General features: G+C 38.4%; 2 protein-coding genes across 6 annotated transcripts; both read left to right on the forward strand.

The window, feature by feature from the left end:
* The first annotated feature begins 1,129 nt into the window (after positions 1-1,129).
* zgc:153184 (uncharacterized protein LOC751652 homolog) lies at positions 1,130-16,854 on the forward strand. Of its 4 annotated transcripts, none has more exons than XM_046074243.1 (7): positions 1,130-1,282; positions 12,599-12,685; positions 12,863-12,934; positions 13,480-13,548; positions 13,859-13,927; positions 14,702-14,914; positions 15,617-16,854. In XM_046074243.1, the coding sequence occupies exons 1-7, from the start codon at positions 1,277-1,279 to the stop codon at positions 16,064-16,066; spliced, it is 966 nt and encodes a 321-aa protein (XP_045930199.1). In that variant the 5' UTR covers positions 1,130-1,276; the 3' UTR covers positions 16,067-16,854. The 4 variants fall into 4 exon arrangements, with proteins under 4 accessions (XP_045930199.1, XP_045930201.1, XP_045930200.1 ...); XM_046074244.1 differs by having other exon boundaries at positions 1,153-1,282; positions 12,602-12,685; XM_046074246.1 differs by having other exon boundaries at positions 1,159-1,282; positions 12,599-12,650.
* Positions 16,855-17,971: 1,117 nt separating this feature from the next.
* LOC123986065 (TPA-induced transmembrane protein homolog) lies at positions 17,972-22,474 on the forward strand. Of its 2 annotated transcripts, XM_046074140.1 has the most exons (8): positions 17,972-18,166; positions 18,268-18,390; positions 18,765-18,842; positions 19,056-19,142; positions 19,549-19,678; positions 19,985-20,145; positions 20,979-21,049; positions 21,469-22,474. In XM_046074140.1, the coding sequence occupies exons 2-8, from the start codon at positions 18,331-18,333 to the stop codon at positions 21,662-21,664; spliced, it is 783 nt and encodes a 260-aa protein (XP_045930096.1). In that variant the 5' UTR covers positions 17,972-18,166; positions 18,268-18,330; the 3' UTR covers positions 21,665-22,474. The 2 variants fall into 2 exon arrangements, with proteins under 2 accessions (XP_045930096.1, XP_045930095.1); XM_046074139.1 differs by having other exon boundaries at positions 17,972-18,390.
* The last annotated feature ends 1,037 nt before the right edge of the window (positions 22,475-23,511 follow it).

Here is a 23,511-nt window from a genome sequence, read left to right on the forward strand (position 1 = left end):
AGAAGAGAACAAGCATCATTGGAAATGTGCAACGGTGAAAGCAAACTCTTCTTAGTTCTGCACATGATAAACTAGTTGCAGGAGGAGGGGAGGCTTCAACTGCAGGCATTTCAGACATGCACACCTAATGAAAATCCTAAAGTCTGTGGTCCAGGCATTACTGTAATTCATTCATCCAGTATGATACTGAAGATGTAGATGTTGATCTGTTTTAAGTTAGTCTAGTCATATTTAGTTTTAGAGACCCTGCAGAAACTGCAGGATGATTATAATGATACCATAGAATACGAAAGATTGATATTCATCAACCATTACTGTAGTTGCCACAGGCACACAAGTGCTAATGGGAACATTAAAAAGATCTTTATTAGGATGGACATACTGCGGGTGGCCCAGCTAAATAGCTAAACTCAACCCCAATTGGTTTCCTATGCACAGCACAATTATCCCAACTGTTGTAGATGCCCAACCTCACATAGCTGAGTCAAGACAGAGACAGTCAGATGTTAGAAGGGTCTGCCTTCAAAATAAAAGTACAAATGTGTATAAGCACCTTTTAAACCTTAACTTTACACTGGGCAGAATACTGCTGCTACACTACAGACTGTGGATTGAAACTTTCAAAATGTTGCCCATCTGGCCACATTTTGATCACTGATGTCACAGCAGGTGTTTTCAATCATCTGGCAAAGACAAATGACTTGGTGGCTGGATGTGACCAGCAGTAAAAAGAGCTTGGCCTGCAGTGCAGCATAGGTTAATTGGTAAACTGATAGGTACGTTTTGTAAATGATTTGACTTAGGAAACAGCATGCTTTGCCCCACTTAAATTAATGTATTAGCAAGGACAGATATGTAGACTTATAAATGAGATGTAATATCACTGTATCAATGCAATGATGAAACAAAGGCATTTGTATGTCGCCCATGATGATAATTCAATACAAACATTCAATTTTCTCTACTCTCAGAGAAAACAGAATCAGTGTGTTGAAAAACCGCCAAAAGGTGTGTTTTATTTTGAAAGTCTAACAGAAGTAGTATTTTTCTTTAAACCTGTCTGACTTGACAGCGCTGAGGGAGCCAACTGTGCGTAAAAGTTGTCCACTCCTCCTCCTTGTGCATGAGGCAGATTTGGCTCCAGATATAAACACAGAGATCCTCTCTGGCCCCGTTGCTCACTTCACTGTTATCACAACTAGCAGGCAGTTTGCTCCAAGTGGCCGAAAAAACAGGAAAAAAGCAGGAGGGAACGATCTTTGGCACATTCCCCAGGATGGAGGTAACAACTCTAAGACTCAGAGCGCAGTTTTCTTTTGTAGCCTGTACGTTTAAGCCACTTGAACAGATGTTTTTAACATTTATGTGGTTTTGTGTAGCCATGTGTGGTTGAAATTAAAACATTACATCATAGGAGCCCAGTGAGTGACTTTACGGTTTTTTTAATGGTCTGTGTTATTACTGTGATATTTCTGTAGGGACTAGGCCCTGTCTGTGCAATTTACTCAAAATAATATTGCGTTTGTGTCAGTATAGAGTATTATATCCACGCTTAGTTTTGTTGGCTACTCATCACTATAAAAATTGACAAACGAACAATATATGTTATGTATTATGAACTTTAATAGACTAGTTGCACGTGATATTTGATTTATGTAATGGTACTTCTCTTTCCTGGGGTTGTAGTTGTTCTGTTAGCGCACATACACACACCTCAACATATAGATTCAACAAAAGCAACAGGATTTTTGTCTCTGGTGCCTCTTTGGCTCAGTATGTTTGAGCTTCAGGTTGAGTTGGTTTGAAAGTAGGTTTGTGGTAGACTGCATAACGAGAAACCACAGTATGAGAGGAAGAGGAACTGACGGAACATCTGTCATGAGCTTTATGTGCTGATAAATATGTGGGGTAAATGGCGTTAGTCAACTGGATTTTTTTTTAATTATTAGTAATTTCCCACTCATTGGACCCTCAGCTGACAAGCCCTTATTTCTCTTGTCAAAGGCCAAACTGTCCTATAGGTGGTCTGTCCAAGGTCTACAACATATTTTTTTACTTGTGGGGTTTGCTCACAGGTTTGTGGCCTCTTCCCTGCATAACAAGCTGTTCCCTCAGCCTTTTAACATAATTTTCAAGTATTTAATGCCATGTGGCAAATAGGAAGAGAAACACCCATTTCTCCCCCCACAGCATGTGAGAGAGCACACTAGTAATTTACCACAAACATACTCTCACATACTTACACCACTCAACTTTAGCACTCCGTAATACTTGAGGCCAGTTCAGCTTTAAGTTAAGCCAGTTCAGTTCAGATTAAGATCTTATTCTTCTTTCCCTGTTCCCATATTAGGAAAAGATGAAAGAATGGTAAAAAGATAAAGGGGAGCTTTAAACAATATTTTTCTTATACATAATAGCCACAGTTTTTGTGAGATAAACCTGTTTTGACAGAAAAATATATTAATAGTGAAAACTGTTATTTGGGAGCCCAGCCCAAATCTCACAAGCACAGTTTTCAGTACAAGCTATTAGTCTAGCAAGTGATTTTTAGAGGTTGGTGACAATGAGCAGTGCTGTAAAGTAAGTTTAAACTGAATCTTGATGATCTTGAGCTAACCAAGGTACTGTTATAAATGTAAACATTGCTCACCTATTTCATAGTTGATTTCTCACCTCAAATGTATTCAGGATTGGATTTCTGTTGATGCTTTTAGGTACAATGTGACACTTCATGGTAGCCACTTTGATTTTCCAGTCTTAAAGTAAAACTTGGTCCAGTCAAGTTCAGGTGTTTGATATTTCAGATAATTCAGACAGTCATCGTCAGTAGTTTTCTGCAAATTCATTGTGGTCTGCACCCATTGATGACAGCAAAGCAATGGTTATTGAGTCTTGCCACATCACTAAAGTGAGTAAATTTGTCAGCTGGTTGTGTAAGAGATTGTTGCTGTTGTTGATGTCAAAATTTGAGTTTTGTTCTGAATTTTTGATTGATCACTTCCCTGATAATTGCTAGTTGCTGATAATTCCAACCTGTAAACAATCTGACACCTAAAATGAATTTTGGTAAAATGGATCAGTTCTCCCAGATGTTAGCTTTTGGGAATGGGACTCTTTCATGTTTGCACACATTGATTTACATCAACTGCAAAATTAGATTAATGCATGCAAAAAGATTTGTGTTTATGTATCGAAATGTCAAGCTATAGTAGACAAAATGAAAAAAAAATGTGCACTTGTGTGTGTGTGTTTGTGCATGCACCTGAAGATTTGTACTGTATGTGTTGAGTTGTGGGGTGGGGAGTGGTGGTATTCCTTTGATGGAAAAACAACACCACAGCTGGAGGGGTGAGTTTTTGGGATTGTCTTGCCAACCATATGGTGTGCACATTTATTATGTAATCCATAGTAAAGTTAAGAGACCAATAACACTGGTACTTGGTCTGTACCAGCCAGACATTTGCTAATGAGTTAATTTTTTCCCCTTTTGCTTTGTAGCAGTATGTCATTTAAATACTGTCACACTATCAATGTTTGTTTTTGTATGAACCAATACTTCTACCCGTACTACTTATACTACAACTAATGCTTGCCCTACAGTCAACTATCACTAGAACCTGTGTGTCACGGTAAAATAATTGAGTACTGTAGCATCCTTGCACAAAGCGTGAAAGACACTGGTATTATGTTCAGAGCTTGTCAGAACTGGACATTATCAGTGACAGATGCAGTTTTAGGTGTTTGCTGAGGCTGTATGCGTTTGAGTGCTGTATGAATGGTTCACTCTGTCCTGAACATAAAACAGACACCAAACTGACCGTGAAGCTCAGTGGAATGTAAAGTATCAGCATCAAGAAAAGCCTATGAAACTTTAGCCCGTTTTCTAAGTCACAATGCTGTTATGGTTGGATCCCTGTTCAGATCACACCACACAGTGGAGTGTGCATAAAATGTATAAATGTTTCCTGATTGTATGGCTTATACAATTCATTAACATCCTGTGATTACAGGGCTTCTGAGCCACGATAAGATGCGCTAGATGAAGAGCACATAGTAATGATAGGACAAACCACTAGCATCTCATGTGATTACAAAAACTCAGATTCTACTGATGCTTCCTGTTTTTAGAACATCCTGCTAACCACATCAGCTTTCTCTAATATTGTATCTTTAGCATGTTTTCTACTTTCTGTGCATTTATTTGAACTCAATTGTCTTTTGAAACCAGGCGTTTCTAACACCAAAAATGTTGAAATTGCAAAATCAGCAGGAAGTTCATAATTTTGCAGAATCTTCATATTTTCCCTATAGTTACTGCACTTTGCCTTCTCTGTTTCACAACATATTTAGTTTCCCTGGTGATAATATAACTTTTAGGCAATATTAACTGTCGTTGCCATGTGAGTTAGGCAACCCTCATCATGAAAGTAACTTAAATTCCTTTTGGAGATTTTGACCATTATAGCACTCTTCAGAAATGCTTTGAATATTACCTCATGTTCTATTAGCACCCAGATGAGGATGCAAATGCTAAGAACTAGTGAGGTGATTGTGGTGCAGCGGGCATTAATGACAGTCGACAATTAATGTATAAACTTTGTCGCAAAATGTGCAATGCGCAAATTAAAGATGAGGAGAAGAAGACTTGTGGTCAATGCGGGTTTCAAGACATTCAAAATATGGCTTAGCAAATTTTGCTCAGTTTTGTTAGGCCTGAAGAATACACAGTGTTTTGGCTGACAAACATTGAATGTAAAGAAAACTGTTTATAGGTCTCATTGAAACTCAAACTAGTAACTTTAATTTGGTTCTGCAGTGCTGTGTGCCCTGAAAGTGATGATATACAGTATCAGCTGGAACATTTTCAGCAGGCTCTTACAAACAGGATATTATTGCTTAAAAAATAAGCTGCTCACTGTGTATAGTTGTTTGGAAGCTTGACTTGTTGGAGGATATTTGTACCTTTGTAAAGCATTCTTATCTCTTAGTTGCTTCAAATGCTTTTTATTGCAGAGGGGTTGTTCTTTTCTTTAACATTGTTATTTTTTCTGCCATTATGGGCCCTCAAGCTGAGTGCTGCTATTAGGGATCAGGTTGTGTCAGACGCTGCCCCTCTGACTTTCAGTCTGAAGAAGTGCATGTTGAAGAGAGATAGCCAGGGTGGGAACTACACTGAAGATAGTAAGAAGGTAACTGTGATCTGTGAAAGAAAAACACTTGTGGCTTTAAGAAGACATGAGAAGGAAAGAAATTCTTTAAAATAATGCTGATTTCAGCTTTCAGCCACAGTTCACAACCTCTCAGTCCCAGTTTAGTTTGTTCCGGACAAGTTTTTGAGATCTCAGACAAAATTGTCATGTCAGAACCGACTTGAGGCAGTACATGTTACTGTCATCAAAGCTGGCTAGGTTTGATCCGGTCAGACAGGCAGCCTGAGTCAGGCCTTAAGCTGCCTCAGACATCTGCAGATTGTCAAACATGTTTAGTCAGTAGATTATAAAATCTACAAATGTGAGATACATGCAGGCTGGACTTTATAGTCAAGTTTTGCATTTTTACTTAAACGGGCTATATGTAGTTTTTAATAAAATTAATAATTTTTATTGCCATTTGTGAATGGGTTGTAACCTCACATAAAAATGAACCACACAGCTCCTTTCTCAGTCGCTTGGAACAACTACTACACTGCTTCCAATGGGAAGACATTGGGTCGGCTTTTGAGCGAAATCCATTGGTTTACATAGGCTGTGACATTCATGTGCGCCTGAGCCTCTTAATGAAATGGAGTCTGCTAACACAAAAAAACAACCTAGCTAATGCCGACTAATTGCTAACGTCCATTGCAAAATACTACAGTTGAATGGCTTGCCACGTTACTTCATTAGGTAACATTGGTAACGTTATTATGTCAAAGTGTTAATTTTAGCCTGTTTGTAATACCAATAGTGATGCAAGGCAGAGGCAGCTAGCTAAATTACCATGTACCTGGCGTTGTTTGCTTCGTAACATTCAATTTAGATTTATTGTTGTTTTTTACTGATACTCATGAACACAGCTTCTAAGCCCGTCTCTGTTGCCATAACTTCAGTCTAGCTCACTAACCGTTTTTATTATCAAACAATAAATTTAGTTATGCTGACATTGCTGAAGCTCTTTGCTGTAAGATACACAAATGGTTATTGAACAGCAGTCGGCTAAATGCAGTCAATTTAACATTATCATGCAACGAGCATGGATTAGTTCTATGTCAAGCTGGTAAAAATTATTGTCCAGCATTTTGTGTGTCGGTCTCTGTTTTGGCTCGCTCATTAGTTCAAGCACGCGCATGAGCACACACTTGTGAAGAGTGGTTGCAATCTGAAACCTCACTGCTAGAGGCCACTGAAAGGTACCCATGGCCCTTTTAAGCCGCTGTTGTTAGTATTTGTAACAATGTAATCTAAATTCTAAATATTTATGATTTCTGTGCATCATTGTTTAATGTTTACACTGACAATACAATGAAAAATGGTGAGGCAGGTGCACACTGCAAGTTTGGACATGTTCTAAACAAATTCATCTTTTGGAAGGACCAGGTATAAAATCTAATTAACATTAACTGCTGGCTGAAACCAAAAAAATTAAGTATCAGAATAGAGAAACACAAGTCCACAAGTCAGTAGAGTGGCTTTTAAACTGTACTGTGACCTGTGACCTTATGGTAAATCCACTGAAATGGCAGAAACTTTATCCTGTCATTTTCTCTCTTTACAAAGACAAGTATTGCAGTATGAGAGTCCTACCTGAAGAGAGCCTGTGAAGTCTTCATGTTACTCGATACGAGAACCGCTTGCAATATTATTTATCAAATTGGGTCGGACTTGATGAATTTAGCGTGGGGATACACGTGTCTGGTTTTCAAAATAAGCTGTCTAAACAGGATGGAAATAAGATTAATTGGATTATATTCACAGAAAGTATAAAACATATTACATGTGTCCATTTAAAGTAAATGGACATGTAACCACCATAGTCTCTCCAAATTCTGGGAGAAACAATGAGTAAAAAGCACATTTTGACCGCTGAATTTATGCAACGGTTAAAAAAAAATTGGCAAAATAAATTGAAAAGAATGTAAAAATAACTTGTTCGGTAAAGTTCATCATTATATTCGGTTTCAGTTTCGGCCAAGAATTTTCAGTTTCGGCCAGGAATTTTCGGTTTCGGGGAAGAATTTTAATTTCGATGCATCCCTACTAATCTAACCAGATCCTTTTCTTAAGTAAGAGCAACAACATTATTGTGTAAAACTACTCTATTGCAAGTAAAGCTCCTGCATGTAGAAAAGGACAGAAATGTAACTAACTAAACGAATGCAAGTATCAAAAGTAAAACTACTCCTTATGGTCACTTTTCGAGTGTTAAATGACTACATTATTACTTAAAACTGGTGGGTAGCTTCAGCATCAGATTTTCTAAACTCATCATATTAATTATATGTAAACTTAATTAATATTAATTATTAATTACATGTAGTGTGCAAAATACCCTAGAAATGTACTTTCCACCACTGAATCTATCCAGAGTGGCACTCCATCACTCTCTTAAATGAAGACCAAGACCATCCACATGTGTCACTCCCCATTCCCACAATGCAGCAGATTATTTGATCCTAAAGTATGCAATGTCCCAAGTCTGTCATGGATGAATGGATGTCAAACCCAGTGGCATTGGATCTCTGCAGGAGCCACACAACGTTGTTGTGGGGAAGGTGCAGGGCTTCACTGAATGAAGTCAGTGCTACTCAGCCTCCATGTCAACTATCTGATTCACTGTCCAGATGGTTTTTGTTGTTGTAATTGCTGGATCAGAGTGGATGAGAATACCAGGACACCATGTAGAATCCCCAACAGATGCTTGTATCAAAGTTTTCTTACTCATGCTCAAACATTTGGGGGAAGGACTGTCTGCTGTGAGGTGTTTAAATGTTGTGATATCTTTTCTAACTCATCATTCACTCTTCATAACCCGCCTTCTCATTGCACAACAGTTGAGAATATCTTATACGGACCACTGTAGTTATCATATTGAAGTATCACGGTGCATTCCATGAACAGGCCTGTCATCTGTTCTCATATCTTCAGAATTTGCCAGTCAAATTGCATTTAAATAGCATATCTTTAAAGCTTATAGGGGTCTTGACTTGTTTGTTGTTGCATTTATCACATTTAAGAAAAAGACACATTTTTCTTGAGCAATATAACTTTATCAGCAGCTTTCTGTTACCAGGTCATCTGGAATTATATTCCTTCTCACTGCATGCTTATTATTTTATTTCACATTTGTTTCCATACCCTGTGTTCACAGTGCTAAGTCTGTGTCTGAAGTACCTCCCATTTCCCTTGAGACAACGGCAGCAATGGCTTATAGATTCATTGACCTCACCCCTCTGGTTGAGGGTCTTTGTAATGTACTTCTACACACACACACACAACACATGAAAACACACAAACACAGTGCCAGTGAGGGCAGTGGAAAAGTGAGATATTCAGATGATGTCAGGTCCAAAAACACATCATGTTTTCCTGGAAAGGCGGCGAGCGAAAAGGTGCCTGTCTGCTCTCTTACCACTTAACAAGTGTAGGCAGAAGGGAGCTGTTCACTGTGGTGGTTTTCCCCCTGGCAGAACACGCTGACTTGTGAAAACAAAGTCTGCAGACTCAAACTGAAGCCATTACGCTTGGAGAGCTTATTAAGCAAGATCTTGCTGAACAGCTGTTCTTTGGTGTGCTTTATTTGTCTTCACTGACAGATTTCCACAGCGTTGGGCTCACCAGCGAGAGCTTGTGAGGATTGAGAATTTAAAAAGGCAGAGTTATTGCTAAAGAAGGATTAAAGAGCCAGACATCATCTTTATCAGCTCCACGGTAGATTACATGGCCTGTTGCTCTCTGACCGCCGCTGTTCTATCAAGCAGATATGTTAGGATTTACTGAGACAATATCATGTGCTTCTTCTGACCTGCCTCTGGAAATAGGAATCACAGGAACAGACAATAGCAGGCATTGTGTGATCTGTTTGTCTCTGTGTTCTCTTTCCAAACATCTGCCGGTCATACAGTAAACCTCGTGTCTCCATCCACCGCCTGAAAATTAAGACACTGTTTTGGATTAACCTCTGCTTATCCAAACACAGCTCACTAAGGATGCACACACTTTTCCTGCAACACTCCGCTTCACATTCACACTGAAAACCACAGTCTTTTATAGAGGGTTTTCAGGTGTGGTCATGTGTACTGTGGAAGAGATATTGGAGGTCATCAGAATACATTACACTAAACAGTATGGCATACAGTATGGTATACAGTGTTAATTTAAATGTTGGTTTTGACGGAAAACTACCTAACCCTACAATACACTGCACTGCTAATTTCGCATTCTTGGTAATTAACACATCAAACAATAAATTAGATATTTATTTAAGGTACAGTAACTGAACTGACTCTTCTCAAGCTGCAATTTAGAGTTTTGGATTACAATCTGAAGTTTGAAACATTCACAAAACAAGTCCTAAAATTTAGGAAAATGTGTGATCAGTCTATGCTCTTTTTCTTAAATTGTTTGCCACTCTGCTCAGCAGCTCCACTGCATTACTCAAAGTACCTCAGTGTTCGCTGGGCTGCAGGCTGTCCATGGCACCTACAGAGGCTCCATGAGTTCCTGGGGAGGAAAAACAATCTAAGAAAAGATTTGTTGTATCAGCATTGACTGCACCATATTTTCCCAACTGGCCTAGGGATTCAAACGAGTAAATTAATTTATTCGTTTATTAAGTTTGTAGTGTATTTGTAACAGTAAAGCAAGTAACATCTAAAGGAGCTGTTTCCAGGGAAGTTCAGAAATAGCTTGTTTCTTTTTAGCGTTGACCCAGGCCCGTTTTTGGAAATACTTTAATCACATGGGTAAGGCACCGCTTTAAGGAGCTTTTTTTTCACCCTTTCCTTGTTTAGACTTGCTCAATTGATCTATGCTAGATTACAGTATGTTTCAGATGTGGTCTAGCATATCCAGGGACACTCTCTCTTAGGAACTGAGGGGTTACAGAGCCATGATCCAGACTGCCTACATAGCTCCAGGGCTTTTTCCCAGGCCTAGAGCCCCAGAAATAGTTTGCCTTGCTCTACTGCAGTGAAGCAAAGTTTCCCACTCTTCCACAGAGCTTGGGGTCCCAGCTGAGTTTACCATGTGCAATACTTGTAGCCAACCAGAATCCTTGAATTGCTTAATGAAGTAATGTGTTTCTTTTTTTCATCTCAATGACGCAGTTAGTGAAACAATTTGAGATTAACTGAGAGAAAACAACATTTACATGAACATTTTCAAATAAAAGACAAACAGGCAAATTATTACACTAAAAGTTAGTTCAAGATTTTTATACTTTACAGTATATACATATTATACATTTTGCATATACCTGCTGACAATGCTTCTGTAAAAGGTTCATAGCAGCAAGCGAAAGCTTACAAGAAAGTGTGCTAGATTGTAGTTCTAAAATAACAGTGGAAGTTTGGATACTTTCTACAACATTTTTATTTTAAACATGAATACTGCATCGGTCACCTTATATACTCACTGTATACATGGTCAGTGTATTTTAAGTCAGAGATGTATTTGCATTGAGTCTGACGTTATTTTCATTCTGCATGAAGAAGCTTATTAAAGATAAGGGCATGCTGTGAAAAGACACATGGAAGGATATTAATGGGTCTGAAATTACTTCTTCTAAAACTAGAAAGTTGTTGGATAGTTAATGCTACAGAAGCCTTTTACATCTTCATATATGTCTCACATTTTATTGAAGTCACTTTTGCCAGTAACCAATCATTTATAAAATAATCAAAATATGGAAAATATAATCTTTGCTCTACATGCCCGAGATCCATTCTCAACATTAACATTAAGAGTGCAGAGGTCACCCTTAACATAGAATCAGAAAGAAAATGTTTTTTGCAAAATAACTTTCTAAAAACAATTATCAGAAATAGAATTAACTCATTGGAAAGACCAAAGAAATTATTGATTTTATATGTATTTTTTATGGGGTTATCTCCTGTGTGTCTTTTAAATAAAGTTGGACAATAGAAAAACTGAAACTTTGATTTTCTTTCTTCAGCATCTGAGCAGCGATTTAAACAAACAAAGCCCCACTTCCTTTGCCTGCACTGTTGTGACTAGAGATTGTTCTCTGAAGGAGGTGTTTGTTTTTGAAGGAGGAGGAAAGGGTTAAACAATTAGAGGTTACAAAATAATGGTGTGGAGGGTGGGTGGTCCCTGGTGATTACTATTTATCACGGATGAGAAAAAAGAACTCAGGAAAAGGGTTGGGATGTGGATTAGGACACAGAGGCGGCACAGAGAAGCATTAACAGAGGCTCTGCAGGGTTAGCTGATGCTGTAATACATTTGGGTGGAGGAAGCAAGGTGGTGAGGTCATGTTGAGAACAAGGGGGTGAAAGGAAAATAAAGTGTGTGATTAAAATGTGGAATGTGTGTATCTGTGAAGCTTGGGAGATCCATGTTTCCATGGGACTCGGCTCAGACTGTGCAGAAACGGAGAGAACTGAGAGGACACACCCAGTGACAGAATTGGCAGCTGAGGAGAGGCATGAGCTTTTTAGTGGTCAATAAAAGTAGATGGAACTGAGATGTGGTATGAAAGTCAGAAAGAGAAAGGGAGGAGCACCACAAGCAGTGATTGTACAATGCAAATCATTAAATGGCGACGTGATGCATGAGAATCTGCACAGTTCTAGCACAGCTCAGGCTGCCGTCATGTTGTGAACAAATGGCTCGACCCATTCACAGTCCAAATGTCTAAAACCTGGAACACAGAATAATAGTGGAGTGTTGTTTTCTAGGCTTACGTCTGTGCACATTCCAGCCTGCAGCCATCAGCCAACTTATCACTTGGGCCACAGATATGTGGAGTGAGTAAATGGTCATGAAAGGACAGCGCGGAGGAGGCAAGTTTAGCAATCAGCTTGGGAATAGTGGGAGAGACTGAAAGCAAAGTGATAACAGTGTGAGGCTGCAAGGACAGGTCCCTCCTGTCACTGATGCTGAACAGCTGTGGAGAGAGCGGCTCACTTCCTGTGTCCAAACCACCAAAATATGCTCACAAGCAGAAGAAGAGATGAGTTCCTCCAAGGACAGCATTGAAAGCTCCCTGCTTTGTTTCTCAACCCATCTGTATTTTCCCGTTGAGAAGAGTAAAATATATTCACATCTCCTTGCTCAGCTGCAAAAAGGCAGATACCATGCTCAATGAGAATGTATTGTTCTTTTAGCTGTCTTTGTTCAGCAAATCACTGTCCTAAAGACAAAATTCAGTTTTTGTGCATGTCATGCCAACATAACATTCATTAACACTGACATTCTGTTTTACACTTCCAGGAGTAACAACATACCAGATTTGATAAGGGGATCGAGTTATTTTTACAAATTTACAGTTAACAGTTTCACTAGTGTAATTTTGCTGTGACTGAGATGTGGTTCATTTCTGTGGATGGTGAATGGCTGGTGTGAATTTCTGAGTTAGATTGTATGTCTTTCTTTTCCAGAAGGATTCTCCATCCAAGCCATCTGTGGCTGAGCTGGCTGGAAGGTTCAAAGGTCATATTCTACCAATGCCCACCTCAAATGATGAGGTATCTTTTAAAATATATGTTACAGTAGCCACACAAAAATACACAGTGTGTCTGCCTAGAAGAATAGTACTCCGCATTCTGTACATAGTTTATTTTCATAGTTATGTGGATGTGAATACATGTGGACTGCTTGTTATTACAATTTTAATTATAATTCTTCCTCCTTTTTGTTTGTAGTTGCATTTTCGAAGAAGACCTCCTTCGTCCCTAAAGTTGCAAAATCAAAAAGATGAAAATGAAGAATCAGATGTAAGTCATTTTTTTCCTTTACTAAACCATGTGCTACAAAGCTGTCTCCTTGATATATAAAGGAAAGCTCCAGAAAACACACTAGGATTTGTTTACTGTTTATTTCATTGCAACCTCACAGTTTCATCACAGTAGCCAGTGTACTGTTGCCAAATCACTGATTTATCTTTTTTCCTTTCTGCCTCAAACACTGGGAAAGTTGTGCTTGTTATTCTATCAGTGAAATGACTACCAAACAAACCACACAAACTTACATTTGCATTATGGCCAACTGAAAGCACAAAGCACAACAAAAGAGCAAAAATGTATACATCACAAGCAGAATAGAAAGGTATTTTTTTGTTATTTTATTCATTTAATACTATTTTATATTGTTAAGTCTTAATACTACTTGGACATGTCCCAGTATACTGTGTAATGACAATACACATTGTAAACCAAATGGAAGTATCACTTAACATTTCAGTATCAACTTTGCATGTTTCAAATGGTTTGTGATGATTTTGTGAATTGCTTCTCATTGGTCTGACTGTGTTCTCATACAGAAAACGATTGTCTCCCCAAATCCCTTTAAAATCAAGATGAAGAACTCCCCCATCATTGAGAAACTTCAGGTAGATGCACCTTTCAACATTTTAATACTTTGTGAGGGAAACAGGACACAAAACAAATGCTAGCCAATGAATTGTTATTAGAGGATGTATTATACAGGCAGAATTCATCAGGAGATTGAGATATGTAAAGCATTACTGCCACCTACTGTTGAGTTGACAGTGGTGCCAGAGCTGCTTGCATGCTGAGATAAAGGGGAAGGGCTTGTCCCCTGATGCCAAAATCGGCTCAGATTAATGAGCTAATGGGATCCTGGGCCACCCAGCCTGGGGTGAGGCTCTAACTCGCCACCATCGTTCCTTTGGTTAGCAGTTCACACGGTGGGCAGCCATGGGACAAAAGGGCTGCCGCTTCTCTCTCTTCCTCTTCTCCCCAGTGCAGGTAGGATACTCTCCTCTGAACTTGAACAGTGGTTGGGGGACTCACAAGATTTTATGTAGTTTAGTTCTAAGACTGAATATTACTGAATATAGGTGTTGTTTGTGACACTTTAAAGGGAATTTCAGGATGTGCTTGTAGAAGGTGACAAGTGCAATGTCCTAAATGTATACCTGAATAATACTTGTGTCCTTTTATATGGCAATTTTACATATATGATTTTTAATAATATACCCATGTTCACTTATTTATTATATTGCCTAATAGAGTCAAGTCAATTTTATTTACATATCCCAGTATCTCAAATCACAAATTTTCCCCAAGGGCCTCAAACACCCTCTGTCCTTAGACCTTTGATTCAGATATGAAAATCTTCCTCAAAAAACCCTTTAACAGGGATACAAATGGAAGAAACTTCAGGAAGAGTAACAGAAGAGGGATACCTCTCCCAGGACAGACAGACATGCAATAGATGATTAGTGTACAGAATAGACCAACATAGTAAAATGGCAGTATGTACATTCAGGATGACAAAATTACAAATATTTTTTAACATATGAAGAATATGGCTCTGGGCGGACATTAAGCAACTTCAGGTCACCAAACAGGACCTGAGCCACAGACCTCCTGAGAGAGTGACTCTTATGTTGAATTTAACACTGGCTCACAATCTTAGATTTTAGAGTTAAAATAAATTCAGGTCTTTTTTAAAATTAAGTTGTAATGTACTAAATAGATAATAGTGTCCAGGCTTCAGGATATTCCTTCACCCTGCAGGCCAATCTTGCTCTGTCACCCACTGCTCTGCTGCCTTCACCCAAGAGTCCTGAGGTGAAGCTCCAGCCGGCACCGTTGTCTCCCACCCCACCCTGCAGTCCTCTGAGCCCCCTGAGCCCCACCCTGCGGCCTTCACATCTGTCCAGTGAAGAGGAGGATACCGTCAGCTTTGAAAGCCCTCCTGAAGGCACCCCACTGCCAAGCATTAACAAGGTATGGACTCATACAAAGCTGCGCATTAGGCTGACAATCTTGAGGACAAAAAGATCTGAGCTATTTTTTTTTTTTACAACATCTCCTGATAAGTTTTGTGGTTTTACTTTATCCTGTTATAGAGCATGACTTTCAGAACAACACAGTTCAGCCTATATTATGATATTCCCTTTAGATTCTTTACTGATAACACATCAGTTTAGCACATAAGCATTTATGAGTAGTTAGTACTCTTATATTTAATATATTTGCATGGGTTTTTGCACAAGTTCTGAGTCACATTGAGCCCCATGAGTGTTTCTCACGGTATTTGCAGAGTGAGCTGTGACATCACAGCCGGACACATGGTCCCCGTCCCCGTTGACCGTGATTCTCAGTGGGTGTCCTGCATCTTCTGTTTAAGCAGGCCTTGGATAAGCTGAAGCAAATGCCCCTGTAGTACATGAGTGCTGCTGCAAGGGGGATTGAAGACATAATCCCCTTAGCCTAGTTAGAGTCCCTAGGTACCATTTTGTGCAGTGCTGTCACGCATTTTCTTATTAGACATGGACAGTTACCAGAAATCACTTGATGATACAAATTAATTGATATTAAGTACAATTCTTAGCTGTTAGCTGTGATATAAGTTTTTAAAACTGTGTTTTTTAAAAAAAAAGCATGATCTAAATTCCCTCCTGGCTCTTACTCATCTTTTCCAAACAGACTCGTGCACGACTATCATTCAAGAGGCGCCCGCCCACGAGACAGCACAGAAGGTCAGCTAGAGAGGAGGCGGGAGCCTTTGGGACTGCTCTGTCCCCATGTGAACTGTACAGCCCAAAAGAAAATGGGGACATGGACCAGGTTTTCGACAGCCCAGCAGAGGAAGCTGAATATGGACAGCCAGCCAGTCTGAAAGAAGCTGAAGAGAAGGACAGGGACTGTGAACAAACAGAGGATGAGGTAGCAAGGAGTGACCCAGATGACAGGCAACATCTGGAGGAGAAGGAGGAGGAGGAAGCAGAACAAGCCCAAAGTTCGAAGATTTTCGAGGAGGAACAGCAGCTTTCAGAGCCTTGCCCTGTCCAGCAGATAGAGGGCGATGTTAGTACAGATATAGGGCAGGAGGAGATGCCTCAAGAGAAACAGCAAGGGGGAAATGACATGGTGTAAGCTGTGAATATTTATGTAAGAAAAAAACAAACACATTTATGAATAAGTTATTTAGTGCTTTGATTAAGAGAACTCTTTGAAAAATACTCCTCATAAAAAGATCTTCTGTTTTAAATGTCTTGGTACCTGTTCTGATTTAAGTCCCTCGGTCGCACTCTCCTGGCTGTCTATGGAACAGTGGAGAGTACTATAAACACTGTAGAGTTGTGAGAAGCCGCCGGTCTCTGCACATGGAAATATGCATCAGTTTATACCATATCCATTATTAGGCAGAGGAAATTTGTGTCATATTGTACAGAGTCTGCAATTTTCAAGTCAAAGACATGTTTAAGGGTCCACTTCTTTGTCGTGCGCACAGGACTTTAGAAATACTGAATGCTGGGTTGAAAAAAAGACAACAATATTATTAGTCTTCACATATATGCTAGCAGAAATATCAAATGTTTTGACATCATACCAAATCACAATCACTTTAGGTTGAAATTATGTTATTTGCTTAACTAGTTTTCTCTTGATGTATATGGGTCTACTTCTCTGCTTGTCTTTTATTTTGTAATGCTACAAAATATCTAAATCACAGAGCTACTGTGGAGTTGGGTCTTCAGTAGTTATCTACAGAAATGTTAAGAAAATAAACAGCCTCTTTCTTATGTAAGAAAAAAAGTTAAATTGTTTGGTCAAATGTTTGGGTTGAAAGAATCAATATTATTGACATATTTATAAGGCATACACTGTGTAAGAAAGCAAGTTTTGAACATTAAAATGTCTCAGAAAGCTGCACAACATAACAGAAGGAATTTTGCCCTGGTAATTATGATAATGATGATGCAGAAGTGTCTCTGCCTGCTACAGTTCTCCTGTGTGGCCATCCTGCAAACCACCACCAAAAGCTTCCCAACCCATTCAAAGACTTCTGGGCTAAGAAGGTGCACGTCAGGCGACGGTGTAGCCTCTGCGTAGCCGTTGATTTGACGGCGAAGTATAAATTGCACTTAAGCCCCAGAGCTCCACTGACCCTCGAATTGCCCTCAAAAACTACACTTTATTGCATCTGTTAGGATGAATGACACTGATAATTGTTTGTTATATGGAGTCACATCATTTTCCACTGCAGCTCTGCCTAATTTCAACCTACACTAAACATATTAACAGATTTGGAGGAATGTATTCATAAAATTCAGTTATTTTGATACCTCTACATATGACCTGATCTTTTTACAACATGATGTGCCTGTTCCTGAGGTCATTATTATCATGGTTTAAAAATCTAGTTTTCACATGGGGCCGTTTGTGATCTGTATTGGTGGCCATTTAGACTTGCAGAAATTGCAATAATGATTAAAAAAATGTATCTCTGCCCTCTGTAATAAGTTCTCTACCCCCAAAGTGACCTTTGATTTCTTAATTCACAAGCCCATGTTTTGTTTTTACTGTTGACAGCTTTATAGGAGAATAGCCTTAAGTCAAAAGCAGGTGGGGCAGCAAGTGATAGGAGCTGTGCACTGTAAATATGTTTCTTACAGTAAAAAGTAAGCATATACTTGGATCAAAGGTTCCTGTTCAATTAAATAACAAACAAAATAATTGAAACGCAATAGGCTACTTTAGGCCTACATCATGAAAGGTATTTTGAATTTGAAAAATAGGCTACAGCAAGTAAACACTTCCCAACAGCCACTTGGTCCATCAGATGTTTCCTTTGCTTAAGCAAATATTTAATCATTATCAAATGCTCGAGGCATTTGCCTAGTGGAAAAAGCTGGATCAAGCGGCGTGCGTAGGCCTATATAGGTAAACTTACAGCGCGAATAAAAGTTTCAGTTTTATTTAACGTAGGCCTACTTTTATTTCTTTTAACAGTAATAGTATTTGTGAATCACAGTACAATGATGTTATTTCCTAGATATGCCAGATTTGTCAAATTCAGTCGCCTCCTCCTTTTCTTCACTTGACAACGCCTTCCGACGTCGGCTTCACCCGAAACTTGACGGAGTCACCTGTCTGGTTGGCCCGCTGAAAAAGGACTGAGGAAGCAGAGAAGGAAGAAACGAATGATCTTGTCCGGAGGGGGAAAAACATTCCCACGCCACGAGCTGTCAGGTCTAACAATGTGTTCTCGCTGAGTGACCTCTAGTTTTTGGGGAACTGTTGCCTTTTTGAACCGAATCTGCCTGTGCGTTTCATTATTTAACACTTAACAGACACTTCCGGGTTGGGACTCCAGCTCCTAGTTGTCAGTGGTAGTTGGTGGGAAACAAACCAGCATGGACTTTGAACTGCAGACCATCCTGACGAATGGGAACGATGGAACAGCTCGTGAACGGGTAAGTTAATGGAGGTTCTGTGTCCTGCCTAATTCCAGTTAGAGTAATATATGTAATAATAATAATAATAATAATAATAATAATAATAATAATAATAATAATAATATTAATTTCAGTTATAATAAGTTTTGGGTTTGTAGGATAGGCTACTGTTGGAAGGATGAAAACTTGGAGGTATCAGCTCTGGCTTTGTGGACATAATTAACAATTTTTGCTGTTACATAGATTTGATTTAGAGAGAAAATAATCAAGAGATGAATCAGTAATGAAGACAATCTAATTGCAGCTCTTTGTAAAATACATCCAGTTTACAAAAAATGTCCTTGGTGGCGTTGAGCATTTCATAGTAGCCTAATTCTTGCCTGCTCCTTTAGGTGACAGTAGGTAATGGAGACGGTGAGGCCTACAGGGTCCCTGAAAATACAGAGACCGATGGGCTGCTCTCTGTACAGGTGAGCTTCCATCAAGGCTGTGCTCTTGTATATCTTATATTTGGATTTGTTCAGGTTTACAGTTTGTTCAAGTATAACATATGTTTAGTATGAATTTTCCAGTTCTGTTTAAAAGACTTTCAGCACTCCTGGACATGAAAAAATCAACACACATCCCTAGATGACTTAAGCCTATTCTATTTACCAGTATGTTTGCTCTCTGCTTTTTGCCAGACTACTGGTTGTAATGGGGAGACAATACCCTCTGGCCATGCAGCAGAGCCTCAATGGAATCATGGAAATACACAAACTCCTTCAGAGGTATTTTGAGTTTTTGAAGCTGAAAATGTTGGAATGTTGTTGTTTCTTGGTCATTTCCTTCTACACTTAGAATAAAGGAAGTGTAACTTTTCTGTTACTCTTGAGTTTTTTCACATCCATCCTCCGGACACCAGAGAGGACAGTACAGCTATAAATTACTTAGTACTTAGACATAGACTTAGACATTTTCCTCTTGTTTTATTAGTTTTGTCAATAATGAAAACAGTACTCTTCTTACAACTTTTGATAGTGTTTTGTTGTTCTTTCAGTGTCTCTAATTATGTCTTCTTCTTGAATTATGTCACAATAACATGATGTTAGATCTAGATAAATATATTAGTATTAAACTTGAGCTACCATAGACTGTAGCCATATTTTAACAAAGCAATTTCATTATTACTTTTAGAGCTGCATGTGCAGGATAAAGAGAAAGCTGAATGAGGTCGCCTTCTGGAAAGTCAGACTATGGATGATCATCATCTTCATTTTTCTCCTCATTATTGCTGCAATTATAATTTCGCTGGTTATGTGCTCAGGTAATGTGTCATGATGTGTGTATTGGATATTGTTTTAAATTATGCTACATTTATTAAATAATACGCACAAACAGGGTGAAGTTGGGTAAAGATTTATCTGTAACAAGGCGATTTATCCTAACTTTAAATCACAATGTTACAAGGATATGGCCAGCTAAAGGCCAAAGTGTATGTTATTAGCAATGCTCATGCAAGAGCATAAAATCAACACTATTTCAGAAGTATAAAACCATCCAAAGCTAATGCTAATGTTAAAGCAGTTACTTTTACAGCTTTGAGGCTTTGACCAATTTTGTCTTTGAGCAGTAATCCATGGGGACGCAGATGAGGACTTTGACGCTTCATTGTTTAAAGTTCCTCGGTATTTCAATGGCAGCTTCCAACTGCCCAACATGGTCTTCACAGAAGAACTTTTCACCCCCTCCTCCAAAGGAAGCCAACAACTTACTGCTGACCTTCAAGAAAAGGTTTGGCCAATTATGACCTATGTTTCAAAAAATGTACTTGAGAAATTCATATTAACTGGTTGTATTTATTACAATATATGAACAAATATATGAACTGTGGAATATTACATTGTGTGATAGGATTTTGTACAGTGTTTCTTCCTTTCTTTTGCTGTTAACTATTGAACATCATGAAATGAGAATTGACTTGATGCGTACAGTACAATGGCTTAATATGTAACAGCTGGAGGAAAAAACAAGGCAATGGTAAAGTGAATACTTAGTTATTAAGGCAAGGCAAGGTCATTTTATTTACTGTATATAGCACATTTCATTACAAATAACGTCAGTGTGCTTTACATTAAACACATACAATAACAGCAAACATGTTTGGAAGAATATGGTAAATTAAATACAAGAAAATGCAACCAAAGCTAAATATTTGAAAAAGATTTTAATGTGGATTTTCTTGATAACCTTTAACCCTGTGTTATAAAATGACATTGCACACTATAGTCTTATTTGGTTTAGTAAGTCCAGAGCTGCATATCTGACTTCCACAACTGCCAGTGACAACTCTGCATTATGTGCATGTAAAATTCATCACTTCCAAGTGAAAAACACACTATTAACTGAGCCAGTTATGCCATAAGCCTCACAAAACCCAAACCTGTTCATAGCTGCTGTTTTCAAGAGCTGAAAAGCCCTCTGTCGCTGGTTTCATCTTTTACAGAGAATTTAAATTGAAAGCCTTCAGCACCAGAATAGAGCTCACAGTGAAGTGAAAGTAGTATCAGCCAAAAACATTTCTCTCACATTGTTTGCTTTTGCATGTCCCAACCTGCCCCACCCAGCTGGCTGGCTTCTACAGATCCTCCCCTGCTCTGGGACGATACTTCTCCGAAGCTGAAATATATGGTTTCAGGTAAACACACAACAAACTCACAGTGGTTATAAACTACAGTTTACACCACTGGATTTAGCCTTTTGTCATGTCAACAGACTGTCCCCCTGGCCATCAGACTGTACAATAGCTCCTAGTCATGGCAGGGAGGACAATAGACAAAAGAACAATTTCTACCTCCATCTGTACTCTTTACTTCCATCTGCACTCCATTTGCACTGTTTACTGTTTTTGCACTGTTCTACTGTGTTATAAGTTATTTTAATTCTATTTTAATATAGGTTTAATGTATGTTTAATATATGTATGTTTCGTATGCTACTGGATACTTGAATTTCCCTTGGGATAAATAAAGTATATATCTATCATCTATCTATCATGTGTTCATTGTACAGAGGAAAAATGTGCTGAGCTACAGAACTTGTTTTACTCTTCCCACAGGAGTGGTTCAGTCATTGCTGACTACCAGCTGACATTCCTCATGCCTGAAGAACAGCAGGATCAGCTGAGAAACTTTACTCTGAGCAGGGAGATGGTTTACAACGTGTTCAGACAGTTCCTATACGACCAGCAGCCAGATGATTCAGGGCAGATGTATATTGACCCAGTTTCCCTAAAAATGTTCTTAAGACACTAAGGAAATTTTTTTACAGACAGGGACATGGGTGTATATCTTGTTTTTTTGTCATTTCATTGAGACACAACACCGTGTACAATAAGGTGGGTGTTTGTAGCATGTGTTTTCTCAGTGTCATTTTCCCAGGCTGTAGAAATTTTGCATATTATGCATCTTCACCACAGGAAACTACATGGCCACAGTCACGCAAGTCAGAATTATGGCTGTAGGTCATATGGATGATCTCATTGTGAGTTCTCTTTAATAGCCTTTAAAGACTGTTCTTAATTAAAATCAATAAACAGTGCGGGATAAAGGTAAAATGGACATCTGCCAACTGTGAAACGGAGTTGTTTAACTCAAGAGAATGCAAACCAAGACAGAGCTTTGCTGAGTATATGAAATACCTTTTTTACATTTTATTTGAGATTTTATTGTGTATTACTGTGCCTTGTTTAACTTCAAGTTTATTGACTGTAAGAGTATTGGTATAAATGTCAATGTTGTTTTTTATATATTCATTCCTGACTATCACTGTTTATAATGGAAATACAAGTGTTTATATTTGTAAATGTGTGCCATTATTTTCCATCACCAAACATGATTTGCAAACAAAAACTGTGGAACACTCTAGAAAAAACATTTGCATAGAGAGCTTTAGAGATTTATCCAGGAAAATTAGCATGATGGAGCATAGATGATTTTGCATGTAATAGCACTGGTGGTATGTCACATGTTCATAAACTAGAACTGTGTCAGTATGAGCAAGTCTGTTTCCTGGATGTGATCATGTCAACATGTCTCTAATAAAATTACATCTTATTACATGTTTATGCCAAATGATCAGGTCACAGTCAATCTTCCACCAGATGGTTATTAATTAGTCTTCACTTTAACTGGTTGCATTTGGCACATATGAATAAGGTTGATGGTAATGATTTGATTGAAATAGTCATGTAAGATAAAACAAATATAAGGCCATTAATTTCCGAAATAAAGTATATTTTTGCAGATACAGTATATGTCACTACTGAAACTGCAGTTAATGTGAAGTCACAGTACAGTACATATTTAGTCAGTTAATCCTCCTTTTTACAATGGAGGATTAAATTATCATATGGTGTAAACAAGTATTGAGTTTGCATGGAAATTATTAAGTTTTGGGGTTTTATAGAGCAATAAATTATCATTCAGAGGGAAGTCCACATAAAAACACAGTGTGCCCAATTTCAGTAATTTTTTGTTTCAAGATGATTTAATCCCACAACTAAGAGTTTAATTGAGGACTTAATGTCGTTTGTTCTGAAAAGACATGATTAGAATCCATATTGTGTTTGACATGAATAGGTAATAATAATAATTCTAATAATATCAGGACCATATCTATAATCTATACTGGGGGGACACATCCTCCCAAAATTCAAATATGCTCAAAATGTCTTACTCATTGATATAAAATATATAAATAAAAAACTTCAGCTATGCTAGTGCTAGGACAGGCATCCACACACTGCCATCCGAAATAATCATTAGCAAATGTAATCATAACTAATTCTAACAAATTGCTATGATTATTACTACCTGTTTTAGTATTTTGGTGCACTGCAGTTCTGCGTGTTTGTAGAAGTGGTATTGCCATACCCCAGATGCCACTGCTAATGTCTCTTTCATTACTTTCAAATGTATTACCAAGTGGAAAACTAGACAACAATATGAGTATTATTATTGATTGAGATGATGATGAATTTTATATATGGTTATGTAATGTCAGAATGTCAGCTAGCTAGCATTCAGCTAGAACAGCCCATATTCTGAGCATATTCCCCTTGCCCATCATTTGTTTACGGGACACTTTTTGGAGCAGAGTA

Source organism: Micropterus dolomieu, linkage group LG17 (assembly GCF_021292245.1).
Source record: "Micropterus dolomieu isolate WLL.071019.BEF.003 ecotype Adirondacks linkage group LG17, ASM2129224v1, whole genome shotgun sequence".
Lineage (NCBI taxonomy): Eukaryota > Metazoa > Chordata > Actinopteri > Centrarchiformes > Centrarchidae > Micropterus > Micropterus dolomieu.

Excerpts from the sequence above, each read along its gene's own strand:
- LOC123986065 (XM_046074139.1), top strand. The coding sequence starts at position 18,331 with ATGGACTTTGAACTGCAGACCATCCTGACGAATGGGAACGATGGAACA. Across the intron at positions 18,391-18,764 it reads ATGGAACAGCTCGTGAACGG|GTGACAGTAGGTAATGGAGA; the intron begins GTAAGTTAATGG and ends CTGCTCCTTTAG. Across the intron at positions 19,143-19,548 it reads ATACACAAACTCCTTCAGAG|AGCTGCATGTGCAGGATAAA; the intron begins GTATTTTGAGTT and ends TATTACTTTTAG.
- zgc:153184 (XM_046074243.1), top strand. Across the intron at positions 12,686-12,862 it reads TGCCCACCTCAAATGATGAG|TTGCATTTTCGAAGAAGACC; the intron begins GTATCTTTTAAA and ends TTTTGTTTGTAG. Across the intron at positions 13,928-14,701 it reads TCCTCTTCTCCCCAGTGCAG|GCCAATCTTGCTCTGTCACC; the intron begins GTAGGATACTCT and ends TTCACCCTGCAG.